Source organism: Aspergillus flavus, chromosome 6, assembly GCF_009017415.1.
Source record: "Aspergillus flavus chromosome 6, complete sequence".
Lineage (NCBI taxonomy): Eukaryota > Fungi > Ascomycota > Eurotiomycetes > Eurotiales > Aspergillaceae > Aspergillus > Aspergillus flavus.
The window spans coordinates 3544200-3570808 of NC_092410.1; the positions used below are offsets into that span (position 1 = coordinate 3544200).

General features: G+C 49.3%; 13 protein-coding genes across 13 annotated transcripts; 6 read left to right on the forward strand and 7 right to left on the reverse strand.

Annotated features, from left to right (window-relative positions):
- Positions 1-69: 69 nt before the first annotated feature.
- Positions 70-2940, forward strand: F9C07_2236208 (transcriptional coactivator; the record flags this gene model as incomplete). Its single annotated transcript, XM_041294419.1, has 2 exons — positions 70-207; positions 433-2940. The coding sequence occupies 2 exons, from the start codon at positions 70-72 to the stop codon at positions 2938-2940; spliced, it is 2646 nt and encodes an 881-aa protein (XP_041148665.1).
- A 594-nt stretch (positions 2941-3534) lies between these two features.
- Positions 3535-4970, forward strand: F9C07_11637 (phosphatidylinositol transfer protein; the record flags this gene model as incomplete). Its single annotated transcript, XM_041294418.1, has 4 exons — positions 3535-3782; positions 3842-3983; positions 4038-4418; positions 4473-4970. 4 exons carry the CDS (start codon positions 3535-3537, stop codon positions 4968-4970), a joined length of 1269 nt encoding a protein of 422 aa, XP_041148664.1.
- A 486-nt stretch (positions 4971-5456) lies between these two features.
- Positions 5457-7190, reverse strand: F9C07_2236210 (H+/oligopeptide symporter; the record flags this gene model as incomplete). The annotated part of the gene is made up of 3 exons (XM_041294410.1): positions 5457-6453; positions 6514-6880; positions 6932-7190. 3 exons carry the CDS (start codon positions 7188-7190, stop codon positions 5457-5459), a joined length of 1623 nt encoding a protein of 540 aa, XP_041148663.1.
- Positions 7191-7587: 397 nt separating this feature from the next.
- F9C07_11635 (uncharacterized protein) lies at positions 7588-7995 on the forward strand (the record flags this gene model as incomplete). Its single annotated transcript, XM_071507654.1, has 2 exons — positions 7588-7655; positions 7899-7995. 2 exons carry the CDS (start codon positions 7588-7590, stop codon positions 7993-7995), a joined length of 165 nt encoding a protein of 54 aa, XP_071368012.1.
- A 62-nt stretch (positions 7996-8057) lies between these two features.
- Positions 8058-8630, forward strand: F9C07_11634 (histidine phosphatase superfamily; the record flags this gene model as incomplete). Its single annotated transcript, XM_041287059.1, has 2 exons — positions 8058-8429; positions 8493-8630. 2 exons carry the CDS (start codon positions 8058-8060, stop codon positions 8628-8630), a joined length of 510 nt encoding a protein of 169 aa, XP_041148662.1.
- Positions 8631-9489: 859 nt separating this feature from the next.
- On the reverse strand, positions 9490-10807 carry F9C07_2205431 (dimethylallyl tryptophan synthase; the record flags this gene model as incomplete). The annotated part of the gene is made up of 2 exons (XM_041287052.2): positions 9490-9634; positions 9684-10807. The coding sequence occupies 2 exons, from the start codon at positions 10805-10807 to the stop codon at positions 9490-9492; spliced, it is 1269 nt and encodes a 422-aa protein (XP_041148661.2).
- A 1502-nt stretch (positions 10808-12309) lies between these two features.
- F9C07_2236213 (uncharacterized protein) lies at positions 12310-12789 on the reverse strand (the record flags this gene model as incomplete). Its single annotated transcript, XM_041287051.2, has 1 exon — positions 12310-12789. One exon carries the CDS (start codon positions 12787-12789, stop codon positions 12310-12312), a length of 480 nt encoding a protein of 159 aa, XP_041148660.2.
- Positions 12790-12931: 142 nt separating this feature from the next.
- Positions 12932-14186, reverse strand: F9C07_2205432 (Pfs domain protein; the record flags this gene model as incomplete). Its single annotated transcript, XM_071509606.1, has 2 exons — positions 12932-12992; positions 13063-14186. The coding sequence occupies 2 exons, from the start codon at positions 14184-14186 to the stop codon at positions 12932-12934; spliced, it is 1185 nt and encodes a 394-aa protein (XP_071368013.1).
- Positions 14187-14598: 412 nt separating this feature from the next.
- Positions 14599-17917, reverse strand: F9C07_1816804 (uncharacterized protein). Its single transcript, XM_041287050.2, has 3 exons — positions 17195-17917; positions 14893-17134; positions 14599-14839 (listed from the first exon to the last, which is right to left on the reverse strand). The coding sequence occupies exons 1-3, from the start codon at positions 17731-17733 to the stop codon at positions 14798-14800; spliced, it is 2823 nt and encodes a 940-aa protein (XP_041148659.1). The 5' UTR covers positions 17734-17917; the 3' UTR covers positions 14599-14797.
- Positions 17918-18101: 184 nt separating this feature from the next.
- On the reverse strand, positions 18102-19593 carry F9C07_11631 (DUF1479 domain protein; the record flags this gene model as incomplete). The annotated part of the gene is made up of 2 exons (XM_041294409.1): positions 18102-19271; positions 19333-19593. The coding sequence occupies 2 exons, from the start codon at positions 19591-19593 to the stop codon at positions 18102-18104; spliced, it is 1431 nt and encodes a 476-aa protein (XP_041148658.1).
- A 756-nt stretch (positions 19594-20349) lies between these two features.
- F9C07_2236217 (uncharacterized protein) lies at positions 20350-21255 on the forward strand (the record flags this gene model as incomplete). Its single annotated transcript, XM_041287058.1, has 1 exon — positions 20350-21255. One exon carries the CDS (start codon positions 20350-20352, stop codon positions 21253-21255), a length of 906 nt encoding a protein of 301 aa, XP_041148657.1.
- A 318-nt stretch (positions 21256-21573) lies between these two features.
- On the reverse strand, positions 21574-23932 carry F9C07_1816988 (major facilitator superfamily domain-containing protein). Its single transcript, XM_041294408.2, has 4 exons — positions 23286-23932; positions 22516-23213; positions 22250-22454; positions 21574-22193 (listed from the first exon to the last, which is right to left on the reverse strand). Exons 1-4 carry the CDS (start codon positions 23536-23538, stop codon positions 21892-21894), a joined length of 1458 nt encoding a protein of 485 aa, XP_041148656.1. The 5' UTR covers positions 23539-23932; the 3' UTR covers positions 21574-21891.
- Positions 23933-25284: 1352 nt separating this feature from the next.
- On the forward strand, positions 25285-26414 carry F9C07_11628 (putative short chain dehydrogenase/ reductase; the record flags this gene model as incomplete). The annotated part of the gene is made up of 3 exons (XM_041287057.1): positions 25285-25336; positions 25408-25655; positions 25755-26414. 3 exons carry the CDS (start codon positions 25285-25287, stop codon positions 26412-26414), a joined length of 960 nt encoding a protein of 319 aa, XP_041148655.1.
- Between the last annotated feature and the right edge of the window lie 195 nt (positions 26415-26609).

The following is a 26609-nucleotide window of genomic DNA, read 5'->3' on the forward strand; positions in this document are numbered from 1 at the left end:
TCTCCCACACTGGTTCCTCCCCAGTGTCGTCAATCTTTTATCTTGTCTTATCATTGGTCGCTTCCCAGTATGCCTCTGGAAGCCCGCGTGAAATCTGTCCTGTCAGGCGACACCGTTGTGCTGTCGCATGTTTCCAACCCAGGACAGGAACGCACCCTGAGTTTGGCATATGTCTCAGCGCCCAGGTTGCGCAGGGAAGGCGATGAGGTGAGCTGAATTTTCTTCGTAGTGTTTCCCCAATTGCTGCCCCCTCCGTTTGTTTGGGGTCAGGATAGGTGGCCTCTATCTCCGAGTGCCGAGCTCCCAATTTGACAAACATGCGATTTCTACTGCACTCACGGACATCATTTCTCTTGCCCTCTTCCCCCCTTATTACATTAATATCTGCGGGAAGATTTTCTAGGAGATATCGCTTACTCGTGTTCTGTACAGTCCTATGCTTTCCAATCCCGTGAATTTCTTCGTGAGCTGCTCGTAGGAAAGGTCGTCCAATTCAACGTCTTATATACCATCCCTACTGGTGCCAAACGCGACTACGGTACAATCAAACTCCCCACTTTCGAAGTCTTGTTGCCCGACATTAGCGTCCAGGAAGGATGGGTCCGCGTCCGCGAGGAGGCCGGTAAACGCGCCGACGAGTCCGAAGAGACCGCTGCGTTGCTACAGCGTTTGCGCGCTTTGGAGGAACACGCTCAGTCCGAGGATAAAGGTGTCTGGGCCGGAGCGGAGAAAGGCCGCACGGAGACTACCTATGAACTTTCCGATGGCAAGGCCCTCGTCGAGGAATATAAAAACAAGCCCCTGGAGGCTATCGTCGAGAGAGTCTTGAATGGAGACAGGCTGGTCCTTCGCCTGCTTCTTACTCCCCAGGAGCACCTGCAGGTTGTGGTTGCAGTCGCCGGTGTCCGGGCGCCAGCTGCCCGCCGGGTGAACGCCGAGGGCAAGGAGCAACCTGCTGAGCCGTTTGGAGATGATGCACACCAGTTTGTCGAGTCCCGGTTGCAGCAGCGTAAGGTCCAAGTGTCCCTGCTGGGTGTCACGCCACAGGGTCAATTGATCGCAACTGTTCTCCATCCTAATGGTAACATCGCTAAGTTCCTTTTGGAAGAGGGCCTGGCCCGTTGCCACGATCTGCACGCTCCCCTCCTCGGTGCTGATATGGCTAGTTTCCGCCGTGCGGAGAAGGCCGCCAAGGATGCTCGGAAGGGTCTGTTTACTGGTCTTGTCGCAAAGGGTCCTGCTGGCGGGGCCGCCGAGGACTACATTGTTAGTCGTGTGCTGAATGCCGATACTCTGTTCCTTAGGAACAAGGCCGGCCAAGAAAAGAAGATCAGCTTGAGCAGTGTTCGCCAGCCTAAGCCTTCTGACCCCAAGCAGGCACCCTTCGCTGCCGATGCTAAGGAGTTTGTCCGTAAGAGGCTCATCGGAAAGCATGTCAAGGTTACCATCAACGGCAAGAAGCCTGCTACCGAGGGATACGAAGAAAGGGACGTTGCCACGGTCATCTACGGAAATACCAACATTGCTCTGGCTCTTGTCGAGGCCGGCTACGCTTCTGTGATCCGCCACCGTCAGGATGATGACGACCGCTCCCCCGACTATGATTCTTTGCTGATCGCTGAGGCTGATGCTCAGAAGGACGGTAAGGGAATGTGGTCCCCAAAGCCACCCAAGGCGAAGCAGTACCAGGACTACTCTGAGAGCGTCCAGAAGGCCAAGATGGAAGTTTCCATCCTCCAGCGGCAAAAGCGCGTGCCGGCTATCGTGGACTTTGTCAAGTCGGGCTCTCGCTTCACAGTTCTTGTGCCTCGTGAGAACGCCAAGCTGACCCTCGTCCTGTCGGGTATTCGTGCGCCTCGATCGGCCCGTAACCCCAACGAACAGTCCGAACCATTCGGACAGGAAGCACATGACCTAGCAAACAGGCGTTGCATGCAGCGTGATGTTGAAATCGACGTCGAGACAATCGACAAGGTTGGTGGTTTCATCGGCACCCTTTACGTTAACAAGGAGAACTTTACCAAGGTCCTTCTCGAGGAAGGTTTTGCTACTGTTCATGCCTATTCTGCGGAGCAGTCCGGACATGCCACCGAATACTTCGCAGCGGAACAGAAGGCCAAGGAAGCTCGTAAGGGGCTCTGGCATGACTGGGATCCTAGCAAGGATGTTGAGGAGGAAGAAGAGGAGACCACTGATACCACCGGCGCTGATGAGGCTTCCCAGCGCCGCAAGGATTACCGTGACGTGATGGTCACCTACGTTGACCCCACCAACGGCCGCCTGAAGATCCAGCAGATTGGCACTGGCACCTCTGCGCTCACAGAATTGATGAATGCATTCCGCTCATTCCATCTGAACAAGGCTAACGACACACCATTGCCTGGCCCTCCTAAGGCCGGTGATTTCGTTGCCGCCAAGTTCACGGAGGACAATGAATGGTATCGCGCCAAGGTGCGTCGCAATGACCGTGAGAAACAGCAGGCCGAGGTTCTCTACATCGACTTCGGTAATTCCGAGGTTCTTCCCTGGTCTCGTCTCAGGCCCTTGAGCCAGCCTCAGTTCTCCGTGCAGAAACTCCGTGCTCAGGCTGTGGAAGCTGCTCTCTCCATGGTTCAGCTCCCTGGCTCGGGTGACTATCTGCAGGATGCTGCGGACTTCCTGGAAGAGCAGCTCTACAACCGGGAGCTTGTCGCCAACGTTGACTACGTTTCTCCCGAGGGAACTCTGCACGTTACGCTGATGGATCCCACGGAGTCTAAGAACCTGGACCACAGCATCAATGCTGACCTCGTCCGGGAGGGTCTTGCCATGGTGCCCAGAAAGCTGAAGGCTTGGGAACGTTCTGCCGCGGAGACACTGTCACACCTGCGTAGCCAGGAGGAAGAGGCAAAGCAGGAGAGACGCGGTATGTGGGAATACGGTGACCTCACCGAGGACTAAAAAGCTTTACTGGGACATTAAGTTCTTGGGATTATGAAAGAAAGCAATTTTTGTGTATAAATATTTGCAGGTAATTTACAATGACTCACAGGAATGGGCTGTGTATTATTTCTATCTTTTGCTTTTGGTTATTTCAGGGGATCCTATAGCATAGTTGAGGAGAATATCAATACCAAAAGTTGGAATTTACCCCGTGGAATTACCATCCGCGGGGTGCAGGGTTATGCATGAATTTCTGACATAAGCGGGACTAAAGTAATGCCCGACCCCGACTGCAGTCCAAAAGTCATTCATTGTTCCAGTACAAGTCACCAATTCTCCGATCCGAGTCGTGTTAGAATTCCGCTCATCGTCGCGTCGTCCTGCGCACTCCACTAACTTCACATCCCCCCCTTTTTACAACCGACCGGGACTTGAGAAGATCAGATCGAGTGCCGCACCCAAGCGAAAGGAACAGAAATCGGCCGTGCCGACGACGATCTTCTGCCCCGTGCGTCAAATCTATCAATCAATTTAATTCCTCGTTCATCCGAACGATCCGAATCACTTTTTTTTAACTTCCCAAGACCAGTACAAATATTTAAAGCTAGCAAAATGCCTTTGTGGGGGTCCAAATCCAGCCAGGAGAGCGACAACGCCGCGCTAGAAAGCGATCCCAAGAACGACCCCGTTGCGTCGGCGTCTCAGGCTGCGGGGACGGAATGGCTGGCCGGACATTTGAACCATCTCACTGAGGATCAGGAGAAGAAGTTGCAGGAGTTTAAGAAACTATCTGAAGAAAATGGATATTACAAATCCGCGAGTGACAGTGGGGAGGCGAGCCATGACGATGCGACAATGCTGTATGTTTTCTGTCTCTGTTGGGGTTTTGGGGTTGTATGGCACTGACTGGCGTTTTTAGGCGGTTTCTGCGTGCCCGCAAATTCGACGTGAATGGCGCCTGGGGTCAGTTCAAGGATACCGAGGATTGGCGCAAGGAAAATGCCATCGAGTCTCTGTATGAGAATATCGATGTGGAGTCTTATGACGCCGCGAGGAGGATGGTTGGTTGACCTGCGTGGCCTGTGCCATGGGATTCAATTGCTAATGCGACACAGTACCCTCAATGGACAGGTCGCCGGGACCGCCGTGGTATCCCCGTTTACGTGTTCGAGATCAGGCACCTGAACAGCAAGAACATGGCCGCTTATAACTCCACCATGACCGACCCCTCTGCGACGGCGGAAACACACAAGTCCTCCACAGTGCCACAGCGTCTTTTGCGTCTCTTCGCCCTCTACGAGAACCTCCTCCGTTTTGTCATGCCCTTGTGCTCACAATTGTCTCGCCCGCATCCCGACACGCCCATTGTCAGTTCGAACAACATTGTTGATGTCAGTGGTGTTGGTTTGAAGCAGTTCTGGAACTTGAAGGGTCACATGCAGGACGCGAGCGTTCTGGCTACGGCGCATTACCCCGAGACCCTGGACCGCATTTTTGTGAGCCTCGCCCAGTTGTTTATTTGGTTTAAGGAGTCGTGCTAACCAATGAAGATCATCGGTGCTCCTTCCTTCTTCCCAACCGTCTGGGGCTGGATCAAGCGCTGGTTTGACCCCGTCACTACCTCCAAGATCTTTATCCTCTCCTCCGCAGAGGTCCTGCCTACCCTGAGCTCTTTCATGGACCCGACCACTATCCCTAAGCAGTACGGTGGCCAGCTAGACTGGCAATGGGGCGACATGCCCAACCTCGACGACGAGGCCCGGAAACTTGTCGGTGGGCTGGAGACCCCTCCCGCCGAAGGAGAGACCAAGCCCAATTTCATCAAGGGGCCTGTGTTGTTCAAGGGTGATCATGTCGAGATTCTGGGTAAAGTGAACGGCGAGAGCCGAAAGCGCAGCGTTCCCGTGCCGGCATCCCCAGCGGCCGAGTCCACCACCCCAGCCCCAGAGCAGCAGAAGTCGGACGATGCTCTCGCCGCCGAGGTCAACGAGAAGCTCGACCTGAATGGCGCCACCGAAAAGACCGGCAACGGAGATGTCGCTGCCTAGATTTCATTCCATTCTACTTGAATATTGTTTCGCATACTTATAATTTTTTCTTAAAGTGTCTGAAAATTGGCGTCATGGTTAAGACTAGATATTGCATGTCTAGACGAGTCATCTTCTACGTTTTTGTGTTCATTCTTGATCTCGTCATAGCCTCTGATTGGTTTATTACTTAGATTTTCGGATTATCTTCATACCTGACTACTACTTGGTCAAGATAAATAATGGGGTTACAGGGACAAAACCAGTTTACCAGAGAATTTGTATAACTCGATCTTATTGTATTATCCTTCTATATGATGTGGATTTGTATAGAAGATTAAGACACACTAGATATATAGCTGTGCCATGGTACATCTATAAATCATGCTATTATACTGCAGTAACATGAAATCAACCAGGACGTTAAGTATATCCATCCATAAATCTCTAATACATTCCCCATCTGTATCTTCTTTTACCAACCAACCCCAGAGCCCGGAAAGCAACTCACACAAAAACAAACCAAAGCACACCCCCCGCCAAAAAATTCTCCAACCCAAGAGTAACATACAACCACGGCAACAACGGATCCACCGTCAACGGCGAAACCGTCATAGCCAACAACGCGCCCACCGAAGTAGCCGAAAGATAACCCGCCATAACCAACGACTTCATAGACATCGGCGCCTTCGTATAAGCATACTCGATCCCCGCCACAGAGGCCAGAATCTCCGACCCGGCAACGAGTATATACGCTGGGGCTTGGACGAAAATGGAAATCTGGTTCGGGACTTTCCCGCCTAGACAATCGGGGGCTCGGGGGTGGTTGTAGCAAGGTGGAGAGGCGTAGATGGCTCTTTGTACGAAGGTGGCGTAGAGCATGGATGTGCCGATTAGGATGAAGCCGAGGGTGATTCTGTCTATGTGGCGGACTGGGAGGCCGTGTCTTCGTAGAAAGGGGAAGATGACCCTGTCGATGAGTGGGAGGAGGAGGAGGACGCTGAAGGTGTCGATGTTGGGCATGATGTCGTTGGGGATACCGTGGGTTTTCATCGTTGCGGCTTGGGAGACGAAGTTGGTTACGAATTGGGTGTAGGCGGCCCAGTAGATTGGGTAGAGGAGGAAGATTTTGCAGGAAGATAGAGCGGTTTTGAGGTCGTCGATGAAGGTGTCAGGCCAGGGGAGGTTGGATTCGGGTTCTAACTCTGACCTTGACCCTGACGCTGATGCTGCTTCTGCGAGGTAGCTGGGTCTTGCGTAGTCGAGGTTTCCTTTGTGTTTGAGTGCGATCCAGAATGCGTGGCAGGCGTTGAAGACGATGGAGCTTTCTGGGGGTCGGGTGATGTATTGGTTTTTGCTGGATAGGATGACGATGAAGCCGAGGAGGAAGACTAGGATTGGGAGAGCAAATGCGGCGCTGAAGCCGTGTTTTTGTTCGATTGTTGTTGTGAGTAAGGGGCCGAAGGAGCCTATGCTGATGAATAGGTAGAAGGTTGAGAATATCCTGGCTATGGTGTTAGTTTTGGTTTGGTTGAAGGTGCTGAGAATGTAATGTGATGGGTACCTTTCGATTGTTAGAGCCCTGTCCACGATAACCTCTTCTCCAGAGTTTAAGACGCGTTTGGCTTCGTTGGGCCCGGCGTATTGCTCTGCGATCAACGAACTGACATTCGCCTTAATGCCGCCGGCACCGATGCCAATAAAGAACAGGGCTGAAAGTAGTCCAGCTAATGACACGCCTAGATCCTGTGCAATTGGCAACGAGGACATGAAGAGCATCGTCAAGCCACAGATGTAAATCGTTGAAGAATAGATAATAGTCTTTACTCTCCCAAAATACTGTTCCGCAACAACTGCGCCCAATACTGGGGTTATGTAACACCACAGCAAGAAGCCCTGGTTCACCATCGTGGCATACGCTTGTCCCAGGCCTAGTCACATTAGCCAAGAGCTATAGATAAATAAATCGAATTAGCACGTACCAATCCCACCAGGACGCAGCGGGTCATCCCTAGGATTCTGGATGTAATTCTGCATAGGCCCCATAGTCCCAAAGAAAGCAAATCTTTCACACATCTCGATAGTCGCAACGAGCCAAACCGAGAGTGGAAGTGAATCTGCGACTCTTCTCAGACTATCAGTAGGCGGCGAAATGACACCATCATCCGCCGTCTCATCTGAGCTGGGGGAGAGGAGAGGGGTGCGTTCGCTCGCATCGGACACAGGCTCTGGAGTTGACATCTTGAATTTGAATCAAGATAATACCAGAGACCATCTGTGATGGTCTGTGGATTTATGAAATACCTTGAGACGCGCAGGAGTAAAGACGGTCAGCGCAACCAGGGTCCTGTTGCTTATCTAACGTGACCCTTGTTTGCCCTATCACGTCACTACCTAGTAATTATCCCTGCCATTTGTTCATCGGGCCTATCAATTCGTCTACTTTTACGGGTTTTTTTGGATCTCCTAGAGATAACTGATTATTATGCTGCCTGGGTCTCGGCATTGGATATTTCATTAACTCCGGCGGGATCGGATTAGGTATCCGAGTTTGCTTCCTCTATACCGTTCAAACTACCAGTTACTGCCTAACAAGCAATATTGAAACGCCGAGAGATATTGCCCAAAAGGTCACCATATGTATGTCGGCGTTCAAATGGAATGCGAAATTCTGGCTGAACCAGGTGTCGAAGTCGGAATTCTTTGGTGAGTCTATTCCGAATACCGGCTCATGAAGCTATTCCGAGGCCAATTGTAGTAGGTTCATTCCGAGGGCCATCAAAGGTATCCCGAAATGAGTGATCCTTATCAAGTAACGATTTCTTATATATATTCCTTTATTATTTTACTCTTTGCATCTTGTATGTTGTCGCATATTCGAGACTGGTGCACGAATTGGTCTAGAATTGTCTTATATTGCATGCTAAGTTGACTGTTAACTCAATGTAGGGCTTCGTTGGTGGACATCAATGAAACCCCGCTTTGGGGCGCAGGGAACGAGCGAGGCCCCTGTCTTTGTCTGATCCATGTCACAAGCAATGCTTAAATGAAGTCCAACCACCTTTTCCTACCTCGCGAGCGAGAGCTCTTCGGCTGGTTCCGCGAGGTATGTCGCCAATAGTGCACTGTGTGCGCCACGCGCAAGGCGTCCACAATCACAGCCATGCAAATCACCATTTGTCCGACCCGGAACTGACGCCCCTGGGAGAAGAGCAAGCCCGCGCCTTAGGTGCTAGGTTCCTTGCATTGGATAACATTCAACTGATTTTGTCATCGCCACAGCGACGCGCGATTCAGACCGCGCTGTTGGCGTTCTCCTCCCACGTGGGGGACGGCAGCCTGCAGGTCGCCGCCTGGCCAGAGGTGCAGGAAGCAAGTGATCTCATCTCTGACGCTGGTAGGGATCTGCCTGACATTCAGGCCGAGTTTGAGAAGCTGCCGGTAGATTTTGCTCTGGTAGAGCCTGGCTTTCACATCAAGGTACGCTTTCGCCGTCTAGTCTGTTTGGCTTATGTATGGGCCAGGCAAACTACATCCATATAGCAAGGCAAATGGGCTCCAGTCGCGAGCAGGCTTTTAGAGAGAGCTCAACTGGCACGGCAGTGGCTGAGCCAACGACCTGAGAAGGAGATCGTCGTGGTTTCGGCTGTTTTCTGCATTTTCTTACGGATGACTGGGTGAATGCCGTTATTTCGCACGGTGGGTTGTTGGCTTCTCACTTCTCACCGTCTCATGCTACTTTATACTGCAAAGCTATGGACTGGGCCAATGCTGAGGTTTGCTCCTTTGCCTTTGCATATGGCGTGGACGAAAGCTCGGCTTTACGTGAGACATTACAATCCAGGGAAAGACGAGGATTGGAGCCCGTCGCCCTGACTAAAGAACAACAGCTAGAGCTGCAGCAGACAGCACTGCAAATGTGGATCGAGTGGGATGTCATATTGGCGTGATCTATTTCACCAATGGTGTAGATGCTGGACCATAAAGTATCCCCTAACTCTATGAAGCATGGGCATGTAGTTTCTTTAGCCTGCAGGGTCTACGCCCGCAGAGAAAAATCATTCAAACTTATCTCTCACCATTTCTTGCTGTTCCCTCTGTTTGTCCTTTGATTTATACCCAACTCACAGACAGAAATGATATCATATAAAAGGCCCGAAAAGGAAAGAAAAAGAAACTCTGAAACTTATCTGTCCGCACTACGTACAGTTTAGTAGTTACTGTACTTTCTTAGTGTTCTCTCTCCCCATCTGAGAGAGAGATTGCTTCATTTACCTCAGCCCTTCGCAATTTAGGACCCTGGAATGAACTACAAGTGTGATGATCCAAGCAGACGCAGCTATTCATAGTCACAGTATCTGCTATTAATGTTTCATTTCCATGAAAGCCGCGAACGAAGTCGAGCAAATATTTTAACATATATCAAGATATTTCGGATAAACCCTCAGGCATGGTCCCAGTGAGTTCATTAGCCATTACGGAGAGGCCAAAATAGGCCAACAGGACCGCATTTTCAGCGCAGAAACCCACGTAGACCACATCAGGAGCTGGCTGCAGTCAAATGACACTGATTGAAGCTATCCGGCCACTGATAATAAACCGTCATATACGGACCCGTTTTCTCCGAGTACGAAAAGGACAACCACGCGTGCAACGCAACGCTCTCCGCAAGATCAACACCAGGGCTATACCGGTCAGCAAACCCTAATTCAAACGGGGAAAGGATACACTCACAAGTATTGCAACAGGTTCTCCGTATAAGACTTCGCCAATTCAGCACATCCATGCTTCTCAAAGAACGCAGTCAACACATTCGCAATGTCGCGATCATTCACATCAGCCAGGGGAAAGTAAACCTTCGACTTGGGGAACTTCCTCCCCGACTGCATCTCGAAGTTGTACAGGAACGGCAGCCGAACGGGCGAGTCACCCGGTTTAGGGGGCTCCCTGAGACCCTGTGGAAGATTGAATGCCGTCCAGAGTTCCTGGAGCAATTCCAGTCCCTTCAGGGTCTCTGGATCGTTCAACCTCCCGCCAAGGGTCCAGTTTCTGGAGAGCGTGTCTAAGTCGAATTGGAACTCGGCGATGTAGACCTTAAACCGAGCCTGACTGGGCTCCAGGAGATCACAGGCTAAAAAGGTTACGGGTGTCCTTGCCGGGTTCACACTCTCATCTGCAATGAACTCCTTCATGACGGAAAGACATCCGCTCTCGCCCAACTTACCATTATCGACCTTGCCCAAGGCGGAGAATATCATCTCCGACACGGGTACTTGCTGTGCAAGAGCCTTGAGCTGCGGATAAATGTAAACCTTAACCAACACGTCTCCTCCCTTCATGTCAATTCCCAATACATGCTGGGATTTCGTCGGGTGTTTCTTGAGCTCGTCTTTCTCTCGGAGAATAGCCAGCTCCGTATCGGAGAGTGTGAGCCCAGAGACCAGGGAATGGTAGAGCGATAAGTCGATGGTAGCGCCAAGTCGCTTGAACGTTGTTAATGCCTCGTTCATGATGAGTTGGTTACACTGGTCTTGTCCAGTTGTTGCCATGTAGTGCACCGGCTCGAACCCCATCCGGACTGTGTTCTTGTCCTTGGTGAAGTTTTGGCTGAGTTCGAGCGTGCCGATTCCTCCTATAGGGCTCTTGTAGAGACCTGGTCGCTGGGAGGAAGGGTACGGGCCTAGCATGGGGATGATGTGTAGGCCCAGCAAGAGGAGGTATTGATATTGCTGGTCGATAGGGTAATTAGCTGTGGAGAGTAGTTTGGACAAAGTTGGGCCGGCTTGCTGCCACCATTGGTACTGGTCTAGATTGGGAAACGTGAGTGATTTAGTTAGGGTGTGGTATGGTTGAGACATTTTGGCAGATTGAAAGTTGTTGACCTGGGTGCTCTTTGGATTGAATTGTGTGGAGCAGATATAGAAGAGATAAACAACAGGAAAGGCCCAGATTCGCCGCACAAGGGTTCTTAAACGAATTGCCGGCTGGTTACTAGTTGCAACCTTGCGTCGTGTAGCTCGGAAGGTCTATATATCTATCATCTATTGCCCAGGATAGATCGGAAGATAATTTCCAAATATAGGAACGCACGACCATAAGCGATGTTTGCAGTGGGAACAGGTCACATTTCTCCGCACTCTGAAAAGAACCCCTCCAATTAACTTACAATATCAATCTATTATCTGCAGTCGAATGTAAGTTTTAGACGCCTGTACACAGAATATGCAATATTTCCAAACTATTGACCGCCACTGGCCCAGTTCTGAGTAGAATCCGGTTATCAATCAAGGATATCTGGAGTTTTTCCTTCCGATTGGACAATGTTGGGCTTCTGCATGACTAGGCTGGGACTCGAGTGGGTAGATAGGGCTTTTCTCGTCAGCTGAGTGCGAAGCCAAGAAATACTGTTTGTGTCCGAGGTCATTATGGCTTATGCGATATGCAAAAGTAGTCACTGTTAGTGTTCATGGTGATCCTTAGTCTCAACCTAAATTCCCTACGGCTGCACCATCCGAACTTTTCCCGGCCATGGTTAGCACCATCCTGTTCGTGTTTCTCAGTCTTCGGATGCCGACGATACTTTGCGAAGCTAGCTTCATTCAAAACTCTGAGTTATAGTTAAATCAAACCTGTCCAATCCTATAGAGACTAATAACCTCTAAAGTATACTATTTTTGACGAGGGAAATTGCTTTGAATACCTCTTGCTCACTGCAGGGATGATCAATTTAGTATGATGGAGACGCACCGTGGGTTTCCTTAAATTCGGTCGTAGTTATCCAACCTAGAAGGTATTCCTTTGGAAAGCCAAGCACAAGCGGACTACACCATTGGCTGGCTAAGCTATCGAGACCTTTTTCCTCTCTGATATAATTATGCACTATATTTTATCAAATTACATAGGTCGACAATGAAAGTGATTGTTTTGAATGTCCACTGGTGGCACTGATTTTACCAGCCCTTGATTTTCAGAGCAAAGAACCGACCTTTCAGTGAGATGCCGCGGCATTCTGATAGCACTTTGCTAAATTGAAAGATAGGTTGATTGTGCTACAGCACTTAGTCAAAATCTGTAAAGTCTAGATAGTCCTGGCTCAAATAAAACACTATAGATACACACCAACAATCTCCTTTGAGTTCGACCTTGCTGAGATTTCAGAAGGCTGGTCTTGTCAAGTCTGTACCTATAAAGGAATACTCTCCTAGAATCACAAAATGCTCTAGTGTTTAGAAGAGCAGTGGAGAAATGACAGGAACAATCATCCAAAAAGTGGTTGGTTTAGAACTCATGATGATGACAGGAGTCCATCTCGGTTTGGTGAAATTTCGATTCTAGCCTCTCGTGAGCGTGACCTCGAATTCTACACGACGTTGCCATATTGGTCAAAGGTCGGGTTCTCGGATCTGACACCATAGCTCTGAAAAATAAACTTGCTTTCGTGATTGAGTTCTTTTGTAAGTTTCTCTTCCACGCTGGATATATTTGCTAACGACTCCTTGAAGTAGGCGCGAGCATGTTCGAGCACATGTTTTAGGGAAGTTCTGGGTGAGGAGGATCTTCGATAATGGGAGAGCTCGAATTTGTTCCCTGGACCCTCAATAACCCTGGGTTCATGGGCTTGGACATAGATTCCGAGGTCCTTGTTAACTTGAAAGTCAACCTGCCACTGGCATGAATATTTGAGTTCATCATTTTCTGTTACTTGTCTCCAGTCATGCAGCTCCATCCAGAAATGAAGGCCTGACTCGCCCTTCATAGTGAATTGGTTGGTTCCAGGCTGGAAGCTTAGCTCCGTATCACACCATGACTTAGTCTTGCCCCAGCAATAATCAGAGGTCATAGTGGTACATTTATGCTCATATGGCTCTATGAGATCGGTCGTAATTCTTCTTTTCTTTTCTGGATTTCTGCCTTCAAATGAAGAGTAGAACCCATGGGCCTCTTAGTAAACAACAACGGGCAATTATTTCTACCAAGAAGACTCACCATGAATTATTATTCCACGGTCTCCAGTCGTATGTTCTACCTGCCTTCTTCCCAATGCTGAAGCTTTAGTCAGCGTCCGGACGAGCCTTTTTATTTTTTATTTTTTATTTTTTCCCCTAATACATACCTCCAATCACATTTCCACGACCAGTTGAGACCTGGCCACTTAATCTCCACAAAGCAATGTGGACGGTCACATATCACTTCCATTTCGGCATTGTATTTCTTGAGAATAGGCAGCAGATATGCATCCCAGAATAATTGCTTAGAGATCATTCGGGTATTGTTGTTCATGGCCCTCGGATTGTTGATATCGCATGTAGTCCTCGTATCTCTGATAACTTCTAGCATATTCCTTGTATAAGCCGCAGCAACAATAGCCGCGTATCCTTGCCATTGTTTGTGCTTGTGAGAGTCACAATAGTCACAGATCCCTCGAATAACCAGGCATGGAAGCTGGTCCATGAGCCCCGCAGCTTCCATTTCAAAGCATAGAATGCCCTCCTCCTGAGCAATAGCGTCTCGTATGTTGGCATTCTTCATAACTTGATTTCCGGAAGCAATCAGGCCATAATGAATACATGGCTCCTCAGTTTCTCGCGGTACACGAGTCACCAACTGGGTCTGGTCACAAGTTGAGCAGTCAGGGTTATTATTACCCTGGTGATCATATCGTGACTGGAACAACCAGTCTTTATCTGGGCGTGAGAACTTTTCTTTCATGTCTTGATGTTTATGAAAAATATTAGATAGGACTTTCAGAACAGGTCTTTCCCCGATCATGTGGTTACTGCGCATTTGAGATATCGCAGTTAATAGATATTGTGGAGGCTTGTTCAGTGACCCAGTGCGCTGAAAGCGTCCATCACGAAGTGTTTTGCCATAGTCATACTGGATTACACCTCCCGATGTTGCATTTGGCATGCTGACAACCACATCACCAAGCCGAATATCAGTTTCACTAGGTACACCACCTCCAATACCTACCATTAACCCAAATTGAAGAGAGGGAAATGTGGACAGCATATGGGCAAGTATAATCGCGGCAGATGTGGTTCCATAGACCCCAGACGGCAAGCAGGCTACCACCACATTGTGGCCGTGAATAGTACCGAGAGTGTAGCCGTTGGGGTCGGACTTTGGCTGTGAGAGAGGAGGGTGGACGCTATCTAGCATGACCTTTGCGGCCGCCATTTCCAGCGGCAAGGCGCAGATCCATGCAACTGTGTAGTCACAGTGCGCGAAGGCCATTTTTGCATGTCTTGTAGATGAGCCAAAGAACGGTGGTGAACGTACTGGTGTTCGAGCGTTCGATCCACCCGATAGATAAAGTGTGATTCGGAGCACTCCAAGAGATGTCTGGATTGATGAGGCTGAAATGGAGGGGCAGGTCAGCAACGTGTACCAGACTGTCGCAACTTGGCGCCAATCAGTAATCAGTATTTTAAAAGATCTACGTTCCATAAAAAAAGCAAAGAAAGGAGATGAAAGAGAATTGAGTGTGAATTGAAGACACTCGCTCTACTGTGGAAGAGTTCAGCAGGAAGTACCATGAGATTACTCACACTAGTTATATTAACTTATATTATCCACCGGTTGAATGAATAAGAATGCTCAACCGACCCTTCACAAGAGGCCATAGTAGGTATTTTTCCTTGAAGGCTACCACCAGTGCTATATTGGTTGTTCAAATTGGACATGTCAATTCCCTCTTGTGGTTGGTTTTGCCGATTACGGTATGGCTTCCCGATACCTTGAGAGAAGTAACTGTAAAGAGTAATTACAACTAAAATGGTAGCCATGTCATTATTGATATATTTATGTTCCAGTTCATCCTTCGTCTTCTATGTTCCCATGGGCAACTACGATGCCTTCCAAACCTGGTTGACCTGTTTCTTCCGGACCTGTAGTAAAACATTAGCGACCCAAGCTCTGCCACGAGAAGGAGGAAACATACCATCGGAGACAGAATGACAACTCCAATAGTCAGTGCCACGATGGTCATAAGCAATTGCAACTTCGAGAATCCCTTGCCCAGGATATCGAAAGCCTGGCTGGGTGTCGCCCGGGTACCAAAGATATCACCGCCAAAGCCGAAGATCAAACTGGTACTCTCAAGCAGCGTTGGTGCTGAGAGAACCTTCTTGATTCCAGCCACATCGCGCGCGTGAGAAAGATACCATTTGCCATCGAATTCGAGGAAGGGATTATACTTGAACAGGCCCTCTTCGATCTCTGTAGGGGTCGGGTCACGGCCGATGGGCCGGCGGGCGTCCAGCACGGGGCGAGGGATGCCAATCAGCGAGTTCGTCGAGGGGAGTGTGCAAAGGAGCTGGCGGGTGGTGATGCCCTGACGGGTTTGGGTAACGGCCATGTGGGAAATCGGTTCTGGGATGATGAAGGACTGCGACACTACATGTGGGAGCGGCAGTGCGTCAAGGCTTGAGTAGTTGGATGCGGCACCCAGTGGCCCACGGTCATTAGGGATCGAAGACTCATACAGCTCGGAAATCACCAATTGGTAGCCTTTGGCGTCCGATGGGTGGACGACATCACCCCAGAAAGAGTATGCGAACCAGTTCTCGGACATGGCTGAGGTAATTGGCTGGGTGGTGTCGACACCATTTTGGGTGCTAGCATGTAGGATCTTGCCAGAAATTCCATCCAACAGGTAGAAAGTAGCTGACTTATCGCCAACGGCGGTTGCGAGAATCAAGTTAGGGTTCAGATACTTGTACAGAACCGATCGATCGCCCAAGACCTTGCCAATTGATGCTACAGGATCATGAGCTGGTCGGGAGGTGGCATGGATGACTCTCTCACCCTGTGGCGGTAGGAACTCCCAGACGGGGGTCTTGTTGTTGTTGGCGCTCCAGCCCAGCACACGACCATTGCCTAGGGTGACAAAGAACCCAGGAAGATCCACAGAATCAACGGGAGTACCGTTCTCGTTAATTCCAACAACAAGGGGCGCAGGAGAGTCATTAAGCACAGCGACAGAACGGAGCTTGGTAGTAGCCGGAGTGCGCTTGATGATTTCTCCAGAGGCGGCGTTCAATGTAACCGAGCTGCCATCATCTGTGTAGACAGTGGCAAGACCTGGTTGAGTGACCACTGCAACAGGAGCCCAAGTTTCGGCCTCCGCGGCCTTTACACCCCAAGAAACGGCGCCGTGGTTTCCACCATCGAGCGAATAGACACGCCCATTCTCAGTAGCAACGATAACTTGTCTCGAGATGCCGAAACTATCCAGGTTTGAAACCTCATCGGTCACGAAACTGGTGAGGATGCGCTTTGGCAGATCTTTTAGCCACTCAGGAAGATGTTCGAGGTCTTTGATGTGGCGCCTGACACGATGCGCGTACGCTGCGAAAAGGCTCTCATGACCCTCAACCTCAAGCTGGTGAGCCAGCTCCTCCTGGTATTCCTCCTCAGCCCAGTTGGCAGCCAAAGCGCCAGCCAAAGCCTCGTATCTAGTCCATTCAGGCTGACCATTTCGGAGTAATTGCCAGTCGCCCGACTCCAAAGCAGCAGCCGATCGCACCGCGACGCTATCGCCCTTCGGGACAACTTCTGACACTGCATGTAGCGCGCGCTCCATTGGAGGGGACTGAAGAGGCCACCTCCCCAAGATGGCATGAGAGACAGAAGATACAACAGTCATTTCCGACTGCGTGATCCGAGTAAAGTAAACATTTGCATCCTTGGTACTTGTGGAGAAGGCAGACCAGCCTTCCAAGCGAGGAAGATTGTAAGCTTTAGTTACAACTGCGGATTGCAAGTTGACGTGGTAAACCTCAGCCCATGATGCGGATTGCGTTTGGTAATGAACCAGAAAATGAGGCAACGAGTTGAGTTTCTTCGGAGCATGAACGGTGATGGAACGAAGCTCCTCGCCACTGGTGTTATCGATGTTGATGGTGCTAACCTGCTTCGTACCAATAACGTTGACTTTGAGTGCCTTCTGAGCCTTATCCGTCCAGACAATCAGAGGGGAGGCGGTGTTTGCGCCCACAAAAAGCACAGACTCGGGCCCGGAAATGTCACCTTCCAAGTTCAGGGTCAATTGCTGGTTCTGACGACCGGTCAAGAGGTCCATAGATGTAACCTTGATCTTATAACCCTTCAGGAGAGCCGACTGCAGAGAGATATAGAAAACGTCGGTGACGGAGGACGAGACTTGGAATGGGAGATCGCCACTAGAAGAGTGCCCACCAAACGTCAGTACTGGAGACGAACCAGGCTATCTGGGATCGAACCTTTCATCTTTGTATTCCCACTTGACCTTGCCTGAATCACCATCTAGCCTTCTGACAACACCCGCCTTGCCTCCGAAAAGCGCAATCGTGTCTTTAGCGGTCGAAGGTGAAGCGGCGTCCTCTAGCTCCAGCAGCTCAAGGTCTGCTACAAGCTCACCGGAAAACCAGCTCTCCCAAATCAATTTACCATCCAGAGCGCTCCATGATGACAAATAGTCGCCCGCTGCGCTAACCAGAGCATTGGTCCCATCGGAAGCGCGTAAAAGACCGTTGTCAGCGGCTGCGGATCGGGAGACATTTTGCCTCCAGACCACCGAGCCGTCCCTCGGATTTACTGCACCAAGGAGCAATTTCTCGGACAAAGTGTAGAGTAGGGACGCATCAGAGGAGGACGAAGGCTTGAGGAAGAAGGTCGAATGGGCCGAAGGAGTACCGAGTAGAGCATGGTGGAAATCGATATGGTCGACCTCGTCGCGATAGATAGCCAGCGCTGAGGGAACGCACGAGGCGAGCAGAAGAAGCGTCGCCTGTAGCCGCATGGTTATTACCTCGACAGAAAACTGGTCATGGGGTCGCGAAGGATGAATTGGAAATGAAAGTATGACCTGCTGTAATGTTGTTCGGGATTCCCTGTTGGTCAAGGCTGCGGGCGGTGATCTCAACTGACGCTAGTGGAGCTATTAATCAATAAAGCAAACATATCAAACTTGTTGGTCCAACCATTAAATACATAAAGCTTTAATATTCCATTTTGGATTACTATACTCCGCACTTTCGCTGACTATATAATACAATTTTTTCGATTTATATATACAACTCGCTGCTAGTAATTGATGCGGCCACGTATACGCCTAAATGACACCAACATAATAAGACAGATTGGATGAAAGAAGGACAGAAAATAATTTCATGGCTGACCAAAGCATGCCTTGTTAGCAGCTTCAACAACCTGCTTTTCGCCCTCACTCATATCAGGGGTAACCTCCCATGGCTTATTGCCAAGGCCCATAGCGCGCAAGCCCTCGGGGTTGATCGAGTTCCAATCAAGTGCTCCCTTGAAGCCGCTCTCGCCGGGTCCACCAGCACCTGGGAAATCCCAAGGCGGGGAGTAAGTTTGAGCTGCCTGGCGTTGCTTGAGCAGATAATCCACATTCATGTCGCACATGGGAGTGGCAGGGATGTAGAGTACACTTGAGTCTCCTTTGCCCTTATGTTCCTTATCAACAGAGTGCAGAGAGTCACAGTGCCAAGCGACGTAGTCACCAGGTCCGACCTCGGGCACCGACACCATAGTGCTTTCAAGCTCCAGGTGCGGATGGGTGACGGGGTTGTATTCTTGGCAAGCGCCAGGAACAGATCCAGGGAAAGTAGCATCCAATGCGGGCTGCAGCGTTTGAGTATCAAAGAATGGTCTGAGAATGGTATAGGCAGTGCTGTGAACAATCATGGGACACACATGTAGTGAGCCCTCGCCCGGGGCTGTTTGTGACATGGAAAGCCATCCTTGGAAGAATCTCAGCATGGAGCAGGCGCCAGCACCGTTGTACAAGTCCATCTTGGCCGAGACACGATGCTTTGCATCCCATGGGTCGTATTCCTCCCATTTACCCTCGAGGATCTTGGTGTAAACCCGGGAATACTCAGGGTCTTCCCACCGTTCAAGCGAGCCACCATCAATATGGGGGCCAAGAGTGAACTTGGAATCACCAGGCATGCGGATCCGGAGTCGATCAGCGTATGTAAGAGGGTTTCGGGTGGAGATTTTCGTTTTGGGGTCAGATGAATGCCACAAACGCTGCAAGAAGCGCTGTGTATCGAGCATATTAGGGTGCGCCCGGGCTTCCGCCTGTGATTGAGTCCAATACAACTCGTATACTGCAGGTGAATCTGGTGGGAATGCCTTCACACGCTCTTTGTTGGCAGCAACGTAGTCTTCGACGCGCTCCTTATACTCTCTAGCCATTCCACGAGATAGCACATTTCTGACTACTACGGTTCCGCGGTGACGGATTTCCGCAAGGACTTTCTCTGGTACATTTCCAGAAACAACGTCCGCATAATCCACGGAGGGAATAATCTGAGGTAAAGTTAGTGACCCTATCCACGTAAGGCATCACCACTTAGACATTGAGACATACATCGCTTCCTTTTGACTTGATCTTATCAACTTCCTCTTCTAAGCTGGGGAGTAGTCGCTTCCAGCTTTGCTTCAGCACTTCTTCGTTTTTCTCGAAGTATTGTGATTTTAAATCCTTGAACCGCGGTGGCAGAGGCTCTGGTTTGTAGTCTGGTCTCAAACTAGGAAAAACGCTTGAAATATCTCCCGCCGCCTTGGTTGTTTGAGCGGAAGTGGAGGCAGCCCGAACTGCAGATCGGGAGAGAAGTCGTGACATTGCCATATTGTACAGATCTGTTTGAGCTACAGAAATACCTGGCTTTCTCCATTTTGACGATGGGGTCTTTGCGACTTTATATGGCTCCCAATTACCCCAGGGCTAAGTACATATGCGGAGAAACTTTCGGTAACACCGAAAACGGAAGTCGGCCCGATTACGATGTTAGGAAAACAACCGCCAAACCGATGTACTCCGATGAATCCAACCTAATTCATGCGTTGTGATTGGCAGAGAAAAGCTTTAATGATATTGGTTAGATCCTTTCTGCTACGTATTCTGGCAATATGTTCACCGCTTATTGTTCTCAATACCATTATCCTGGTGACGTCTGCACCAGTCCGGGGCTTATAATACTTATACCGTCGAAGGAAACACTGGCAGTTTTATATAGTCTGGTCTGAGTGTGACCTTTTCGGGCTCTAGGCCACTTCGCTTCGGAAAAGCTAAAAGCGGGAAATTCTTCGCTAGCTCTGGAAACGAAAAGTACGGCCTCTCGAGTATATATCAAGATTCAAGTTATCCCTACCAGCAGGGATCACAACGTGCATAAGCAAACCCCTGCGTCAGTTCCTAGTAGAAGCCGTTACTGCTGACCCCGCCTCACGTAGGCATACACGATCGTACGTTGCTGCCTGTACATAAAGCCCTAAGACAACGTTCCATTTCTTCCCTCGCCCCCCCCTTGAATAGAAACAAGAACAAGCAAGCATATTCTTCTGCTGTTATTATAGATCCTATAACCTTAAACCGTAACACGCCATGTCCTCCTTCGAAGACCAGATACGCAGTCGACAAAGGTTCGCCCTTGATCATATAGCTGCTATTGATACTGAGCGGGAATCGAACGGCTATAACAATGACAACAAATTCTGGCACCAATCAAGACTATTTATGCAAAATATATCCAGTCGTTACACCAAGTCCGACCTCCCAATAGATTTCTACGAGTATGACATGCGAGAACTATGGTACATGATCATTCAAGGTGCCAAAATCACAGATGCCAAACACCCCGCTCAGGATCGCCTAGCAGGCCAAATCCTGCACGCCCGAGAGATGGGCGTTTTACATCGCATGAGTGCAACCTCAGGAGTTGAAGAGGAAGCCTCAACCTCCAAGGGGAAGATTTGGGTCGATCTACCTTTCCTTACGCAGGAGTTTCAAGTGGCATGGAACGCAGCCGACAAATTACCGGCGAAACAGCGGCAGAACCTCAGCGCCTTCATAGCCCGTCTCAGCGCTTGGGGCGTGTGTGGCTCCGAATTGTGTGTTTGTGCTCTTTCAATTTTTAGGGATACATTCGAGACGCGTAGGCCGTTGACTGCAACCGACGACCAGCAGGGCAATAGCTTGCTGCCCATCGCTGATCTGCTACCAGCAGCGGTTGCCTGGTTTGAGCTATGTGGTTACAAGATTGAAAACCTTTGTCTCTCGGGTCACGGATTTGAGTCCTCGACTCTTGGTGAGCTTGCTAGAGAAGCACAAGTTGTGCCGGATACCGGTTTTAGCACTTCGAGATGGCTCTTTTGGAGGCGACGTCTGGAGGAGATCAGCCATTGTGACCATGCGGAGATGGCTGCTTTGGCACAGTGGGGTGTGAGGGTCATGCAGTGTTGGGGTGAGAGAATTTTAGCCATTGATAACAGCAATAACCAAGGCAAATAAGCACTCAGGGTAGTATCGAGATTATCCTGTAACCTGTTACCGTTGTTGCTTAAAATATCTCAACCGATTGTGTTTACTGACTTTAAGTAGGAAATGGCTGACTCTCTATAATAATTCTAAGACAATCACTTGGGGTCTGATAGATTATCTTAAATAACAATCTTCAGTTTAGCTCTATACCTATATGTATATGTCTATATATTTTTTTATTTCATTTCAAAATAAACATAGACTGGTATAATAGAGAATATGAGATCTATATAGAAAATGGCTACAAACAGCATAGCTAGAGTATAATAGAAGAGAGAAAGAACTAGTTTCATTATTCATCCGGACAGCTAGACAGATTAGGCATTAGATCTGGCTCGGACACGCTAGACTCATGATGAGATGGCCGAAGGCCAACTAGCGTTATCTCGCTGGGAGGGAAGCTGGAGGGGACGGGCTAAGGAGGGAATCCGGGTTGATGCTGAACGGAGGAGAAGATAACTGGCAGACTCCCTTCATTTCAGTGACCTGATACTGTACTGGATAGCTTTAGTCAGTGGGGCTGTTTTTGGTTTTCTACGAATTCCTGGAAAGAGAAATGTCCTCATTCGATATCTTTACTCCCAGTTTCATGCACAAGGCGAACTCTCAATTGCTAGCCTCCTGTACTGGTACATAGTGAAGGTGGGGCCGGACAAACAAGAACAGTGGTAAGGATAGGCCAGCTAAAGTGGAAGCCACTATAAACGGAAGCCCAGTGTACTCCGTCCCGAACTTCAATCCCAAAGTGAAGGCACCTGAATATATAGGGCCTACCAAAGAAGTGCTCAAGACATGGAGAATAGTAAAGATAGAGTAGACAACACTGATATCATCTGGAGAAATGACCATTGTCACAAGAGACCGCAGTGCTGATTGAAGCCCTCCCCCCGTCGACATCAGGATGACTCCTAGAAAGGTATAGCTTAGTGATAGCCCCGGGATATAGAGGGGAAGGTAGGCATACCTATGATGGCAACAGGTATAGAAACGCCAATTCCGAGAAGCAAACTCCCGAAACTAAGCATAGTCGTGCTAGCAATGGATATCGTAAAATCCGCCGCGTATGCATTCATCCTGAAACGAGCTAAGAGCATGGTACTGATACGCGGAAGAAGGATAATCAGGAACACAAACTGGACAGCCTCTCCTAGAGCCCACAGATAGTTGGCCTGCTCATGATGTCAGCCGCTTAACTCCTATTCTTCGATTGAGAACGGACTCAACACATACCTGGGCGAATTCCCAGCTATACCGTTTCGAGATGTAAAGCAACAGGACCATAGCAAGCGAATCTTCGCAGAGCTCACCCAAAAATGACATCGCTAATAATACGATGAGCGAAAAGTTTCCGTAGACAACCTTTGTCCCTTCCTGGAGTTGCTTTGCCACCAAAGCGAGACGAGATCGAACAGTAGCATGTTTGCTGCTATGGGATTCCTCTTGGTTCAAGGTACCCATACTACGCGCATTATGTTGTCCCGGATCCAACATGGTGTTCTCATTTAGAGAATTCTCAATGGCGGGGTTCGGCGCATATGGGACGGCAAACATTGCGAGAAGAATGCAGAGCAATCCTAGAAGCCACGGCACCCACGCATTACGGGTCATGAGGAACGAGCTCACGAGTTGGGCCAGGATGGCCGCTGCAATTGCCATGGCGCGGATAACAAAAAAGGTTGATGTCCGCGTTTCAGGCGTGGTCACCTCTGCGGCCAATAAATGTACAATAGTAGTGATGATTGCAGGACCACCGCCGATGATTTCAAATAAGGGGGCCAGTAGGATGAGACGGATCGGAACCAAGTCTGAGAACCAGCAGATGAGACAGCTCCATGCCTCTTCACACAGGACTCCAGCTAACGCCAATTTCAAGGAAAGGCAGCGGCCATATCGTTCAGCGAAAATACTCCACGGAATAACAAGAACGGCTATCCAAGCGTTACATTTGATCAGTTAGCATAGACACGGAATATAGCACGTTGAAGGTTATTAAGATGTACTCGGTAGTGCCCCTAATAATCTCTCCGTGCCCTTGAGGAAGGCTAGTTCCTCTTGGACAGCCTTGCTTTTGCACCCTTCCCTTGCTGGCGTGTCCTTCGAATTCCATGGCAGCATACGGTGGCAGATAATGGTCTCATAGATCTGGGTTCGTGGGGCTTGTTGGATATTTTCTCCTAGAAAAAAGAGAAAGGCCGTCAGGTAAAGCAAAAGAAGCATGCGCTTCGACCGCGTGTTGTCAATTTCATGAGACATTGGGCTATTGTGATATTATGGGGTGAGAAAGTTAGATATCGATGAAGATGTCCGGTTAGGGCAACGATGTGGGAATGTGTCGAAGACTAGATCCCTTTCCCGGTTCGTACTTTTGAACTGGTCCCCTCAACAATCCCTTACAACACGCTAAATCTGACTCTTATCTTGGGTCCACCCATCGGAACTTGCCCATTGGTAGTACTAGGGAAGGAACACATTAATTGCCTAGCCCATAGGTAAGGCAGCAATGACTACTAATGTATTCGCCATACAGAAAACGGCGTGATATTGCTTAGACAATAGTATTTGCTCATAAATAATAACGGACCCTTAAATTAGATTAAGACATCAGACCTATCTTACATATCGTTACAAGCGTCTAAAACCAGCGCTAATGTACTAGGCTGAACGGACTTCCGCGGTTCTGATAGCATCCGAACATCCCTGTTGATGGTCAGACAATCGATCACAATATGACCTACTCAATATAGGGTAGTTATTAGATTTATACTGACCACCTCCTACAGGTCTGGGATATGGTTAAGTTGATGAATCACAAGTGTGCAACGAGGTATCATCTAAGCTTTCCCAGCAAACCAGAGTGAACGAGAAACCGATCAATCGCTGTATCGACTTCGATGATGCGCTTCCAAGGGCTGGGGTGAAGTCCACTTGATCAGAAGATCAGGGAACTGTCAGACTGGAACAGTGATTCAGGGCTGCAGCGAAGAACCCCTTCGTGATATATTAGACGGGGTAGATGCCCCGTGGTGAGCTTTGAAATCAGATCTATCCGAAAAGGTTTGCGCACGCTTTTTGATTCCTCATTAATATGGAACTTAGCGCGCTCTTCGAGGTGGGCTTTAAGGTAATCCATCCTGAACTTGAAGCGGCACCACAGACTTCCATATAACTATCATACACAGAGGCGGCGCACGAGTCAGCACGACTCATCACTTTAACGTCTGGTAACCCCGTAATTGTCAAATCGACACTCAGACAGCCAGTAATGAGCCCAGGCTTCGTGAAAAGCTTCAGCGACACTATAGAGCCCATCTTGACACGACATGCAGCTGTTTCTGGACCCTGCTTTGGCAACCTCCCTGATTGAATTGGAGGCTAGAATTGACGGTGTAGCCTTGGCTAGCCCGGCAGATTCTATTCCGTTCAAGTCAAACAAATATGTGTCCGTTTCTGAATTTCAAGAGTTATTTCCCAGCGTCGATATCGAACAATTGCGGGGTCACATGACTATAGGTCGGCGGTGGTCCCGTGATACGAAATACTCATGAAACGAGGTCTCTGGACCCTGATTAAAACCCCGGGATTTATCCTAAACGGGAAAGCTACGATAATCCTGGAAAATCCGGCATAAGTGCATCTCGTATATATACACATCAAGGGACGCACCTATCGATCCAAATCTAGTGATTGAGCTACATACTACGTACACTTATACTACGAACCGAACTACAGCTTCCCATAATTGCATAACGGTTCATTCAGTATGACAAACTTCGGTTTTCTTTCCGAGTCGGTCCACCTACGACCCTCGGGTCAATGCAGCCCCGCGAATTCACTCCACGTTTCCCAAGAGGGGAACTACAGCCACCGTCGACGTAGCAATGAACCCCGAAGGTCCTGGGGATGTCTGTGGGCCGTATAAAGTCACCGTAGAATCCAACTTCGGCCCCGTGGACATTTACATTCCTCTCCGAAAGACTATTAACTCGTCTTTCCTTCAACATGTCATTCTCCGTCGAAGGAAGATCTGCTATCGTAACAGGGGCGGGCTCGGGTATGTGCAGGATAGCTAGTGCTTCCTCTACATTCGGTGTCATAGGGAGTTTACTAAAATCACCAATGTAGGGATTAACTTTGCCTTTGCCAAGCTACTGTTGGAGAACGGATGCAATGTACTCATTGCTGATCTAGCGCTTCGTCCGGAGGCGCAGGGACTCGTGAAAAAATACTCAATACCATCCAGTGCCCCCCGGGCCGTCTTTCAGAGGACCGACGTGACCGACTGGAAACAGCTTGAGTTGATGTTCGAGGTCGCCGAGAAGGAGTTCGGGGAAATCGATGTAGTATGCCCGGGGGCTGGGGTCTACGAACCGGTACGTTTGCTCATTCAAATGTCAATCAATCTGCAAGTTGCGGCGGCACACCGCCATTCGATGCTTCAAACCATGGTGCTCACGCAATAGGTCGTGTAGCATTGGAGCAATTTCTGGCGCCCTCCTGGTACTCCGGAAAGTCGGGACCCGCAACATGGCAATCGATACGCCCTGCTAGATATCAACTTAACACATCCGATTCGCACCACGCAACTTGCTTTAGCCCATTTCGTTCGTCGTCGGACGAGCGGACGTCCTAAGCATATTGTTCATATCTCCAGCATTGCGGGCCAGAACCCAGCCTTGGCAGCTCCAATTTATGTCGCTACTAAACACGCTATCAACGGCCTTGTGCGGTCGTTGGGTAAGCTTGACAGCAAGTTCGGAATTCGCGTGACAGCCGTTGCCCCTGGCGTGATCAAGACCCCCTTGTGGACCGACCATCCGGAGAAGCTAAAGATCGTTGATACTGCGAATGATGAATGGGTCACTCCCGAGGAGGTAGCTCAAGTCATGCTAGCTCTCATTCAACAGGACCAGGTCAGTGAAATTATCGGTGATAGAACAGGTCAAGGACCACAGTTTCCGGTTTGTGGAGGAACCGTGCTGGAGGTGTCCAAGACTGTGCGCTCTGTGAGTGCGATTAATGATCCAGGCCCTGGGACTAGGGCCGGTAACACAGTGTCGGACATGAATGTACTAGAAGACGAAGTCTTTGGGTTGTTATCGCAGAAAGGATGGGGAACCCCGAAACTGTGAAGGGGAACATCTGAGACATGACTCTTATTTAGTAATTAAGAACCTCTTTTTCCATGGCTCTCTCCCTTACAGAACATGGTACAGTAGATATTATTAGATCAAGAGCAGAGAACGTAACGGGTAAAAAGATCCCCTCTCCCGTGACTTGGAGTTGGATCAAACCAGGTCATCAAATGCGGAGAAAATCCGCCCAGT

Bases quoted from the DNA above. Each gene is read 5' to 3' on its own strand.
- F9C07_1816988 (XM_041294408.2), bottom strand. From the start codon at position 23,538: ATGTCTCATGAAATTGACAACACGCGGTCGAAGCGCATGCTTCTTTTG. The intron at 22,455-22,515 runs GTATGTGTTGAG...CATCATGAGCAG, and splicing joins ATAGCTGGGAATTCGCCCAG to GCCAACTATCTGTGGGCTCT. The intron at 22,194-22,249 runs GTATGCCTACCT...ATACCTTTCTAG, and splicing joins TATACCTGTTGCCATCATAG to GAGTCATCCTGATGTCGACG.
- F9C07_1816804 (XM_041287050.2), bottom strand. From the start codon at position 17,733: ATGCGGCTACAGGCGACGCTTCTTCTGCTCGCCTCGTGCGTTCCCTCA. The intron at 17,135-17,194 runs GTTCGATCCCAG...GCACTCTTCTAG, and splicing joins TGGGAATACAAAGATGAAAG to TGGCGATCTCCCATTCCAAG. The intron at 14,840-14,892 runs GTATGTTTCCTC...GTTTTACTACAG, and splicing joins TTGTCATTCTGTCTCCGATG to GTCCGGAAGAAACAGGTCAA.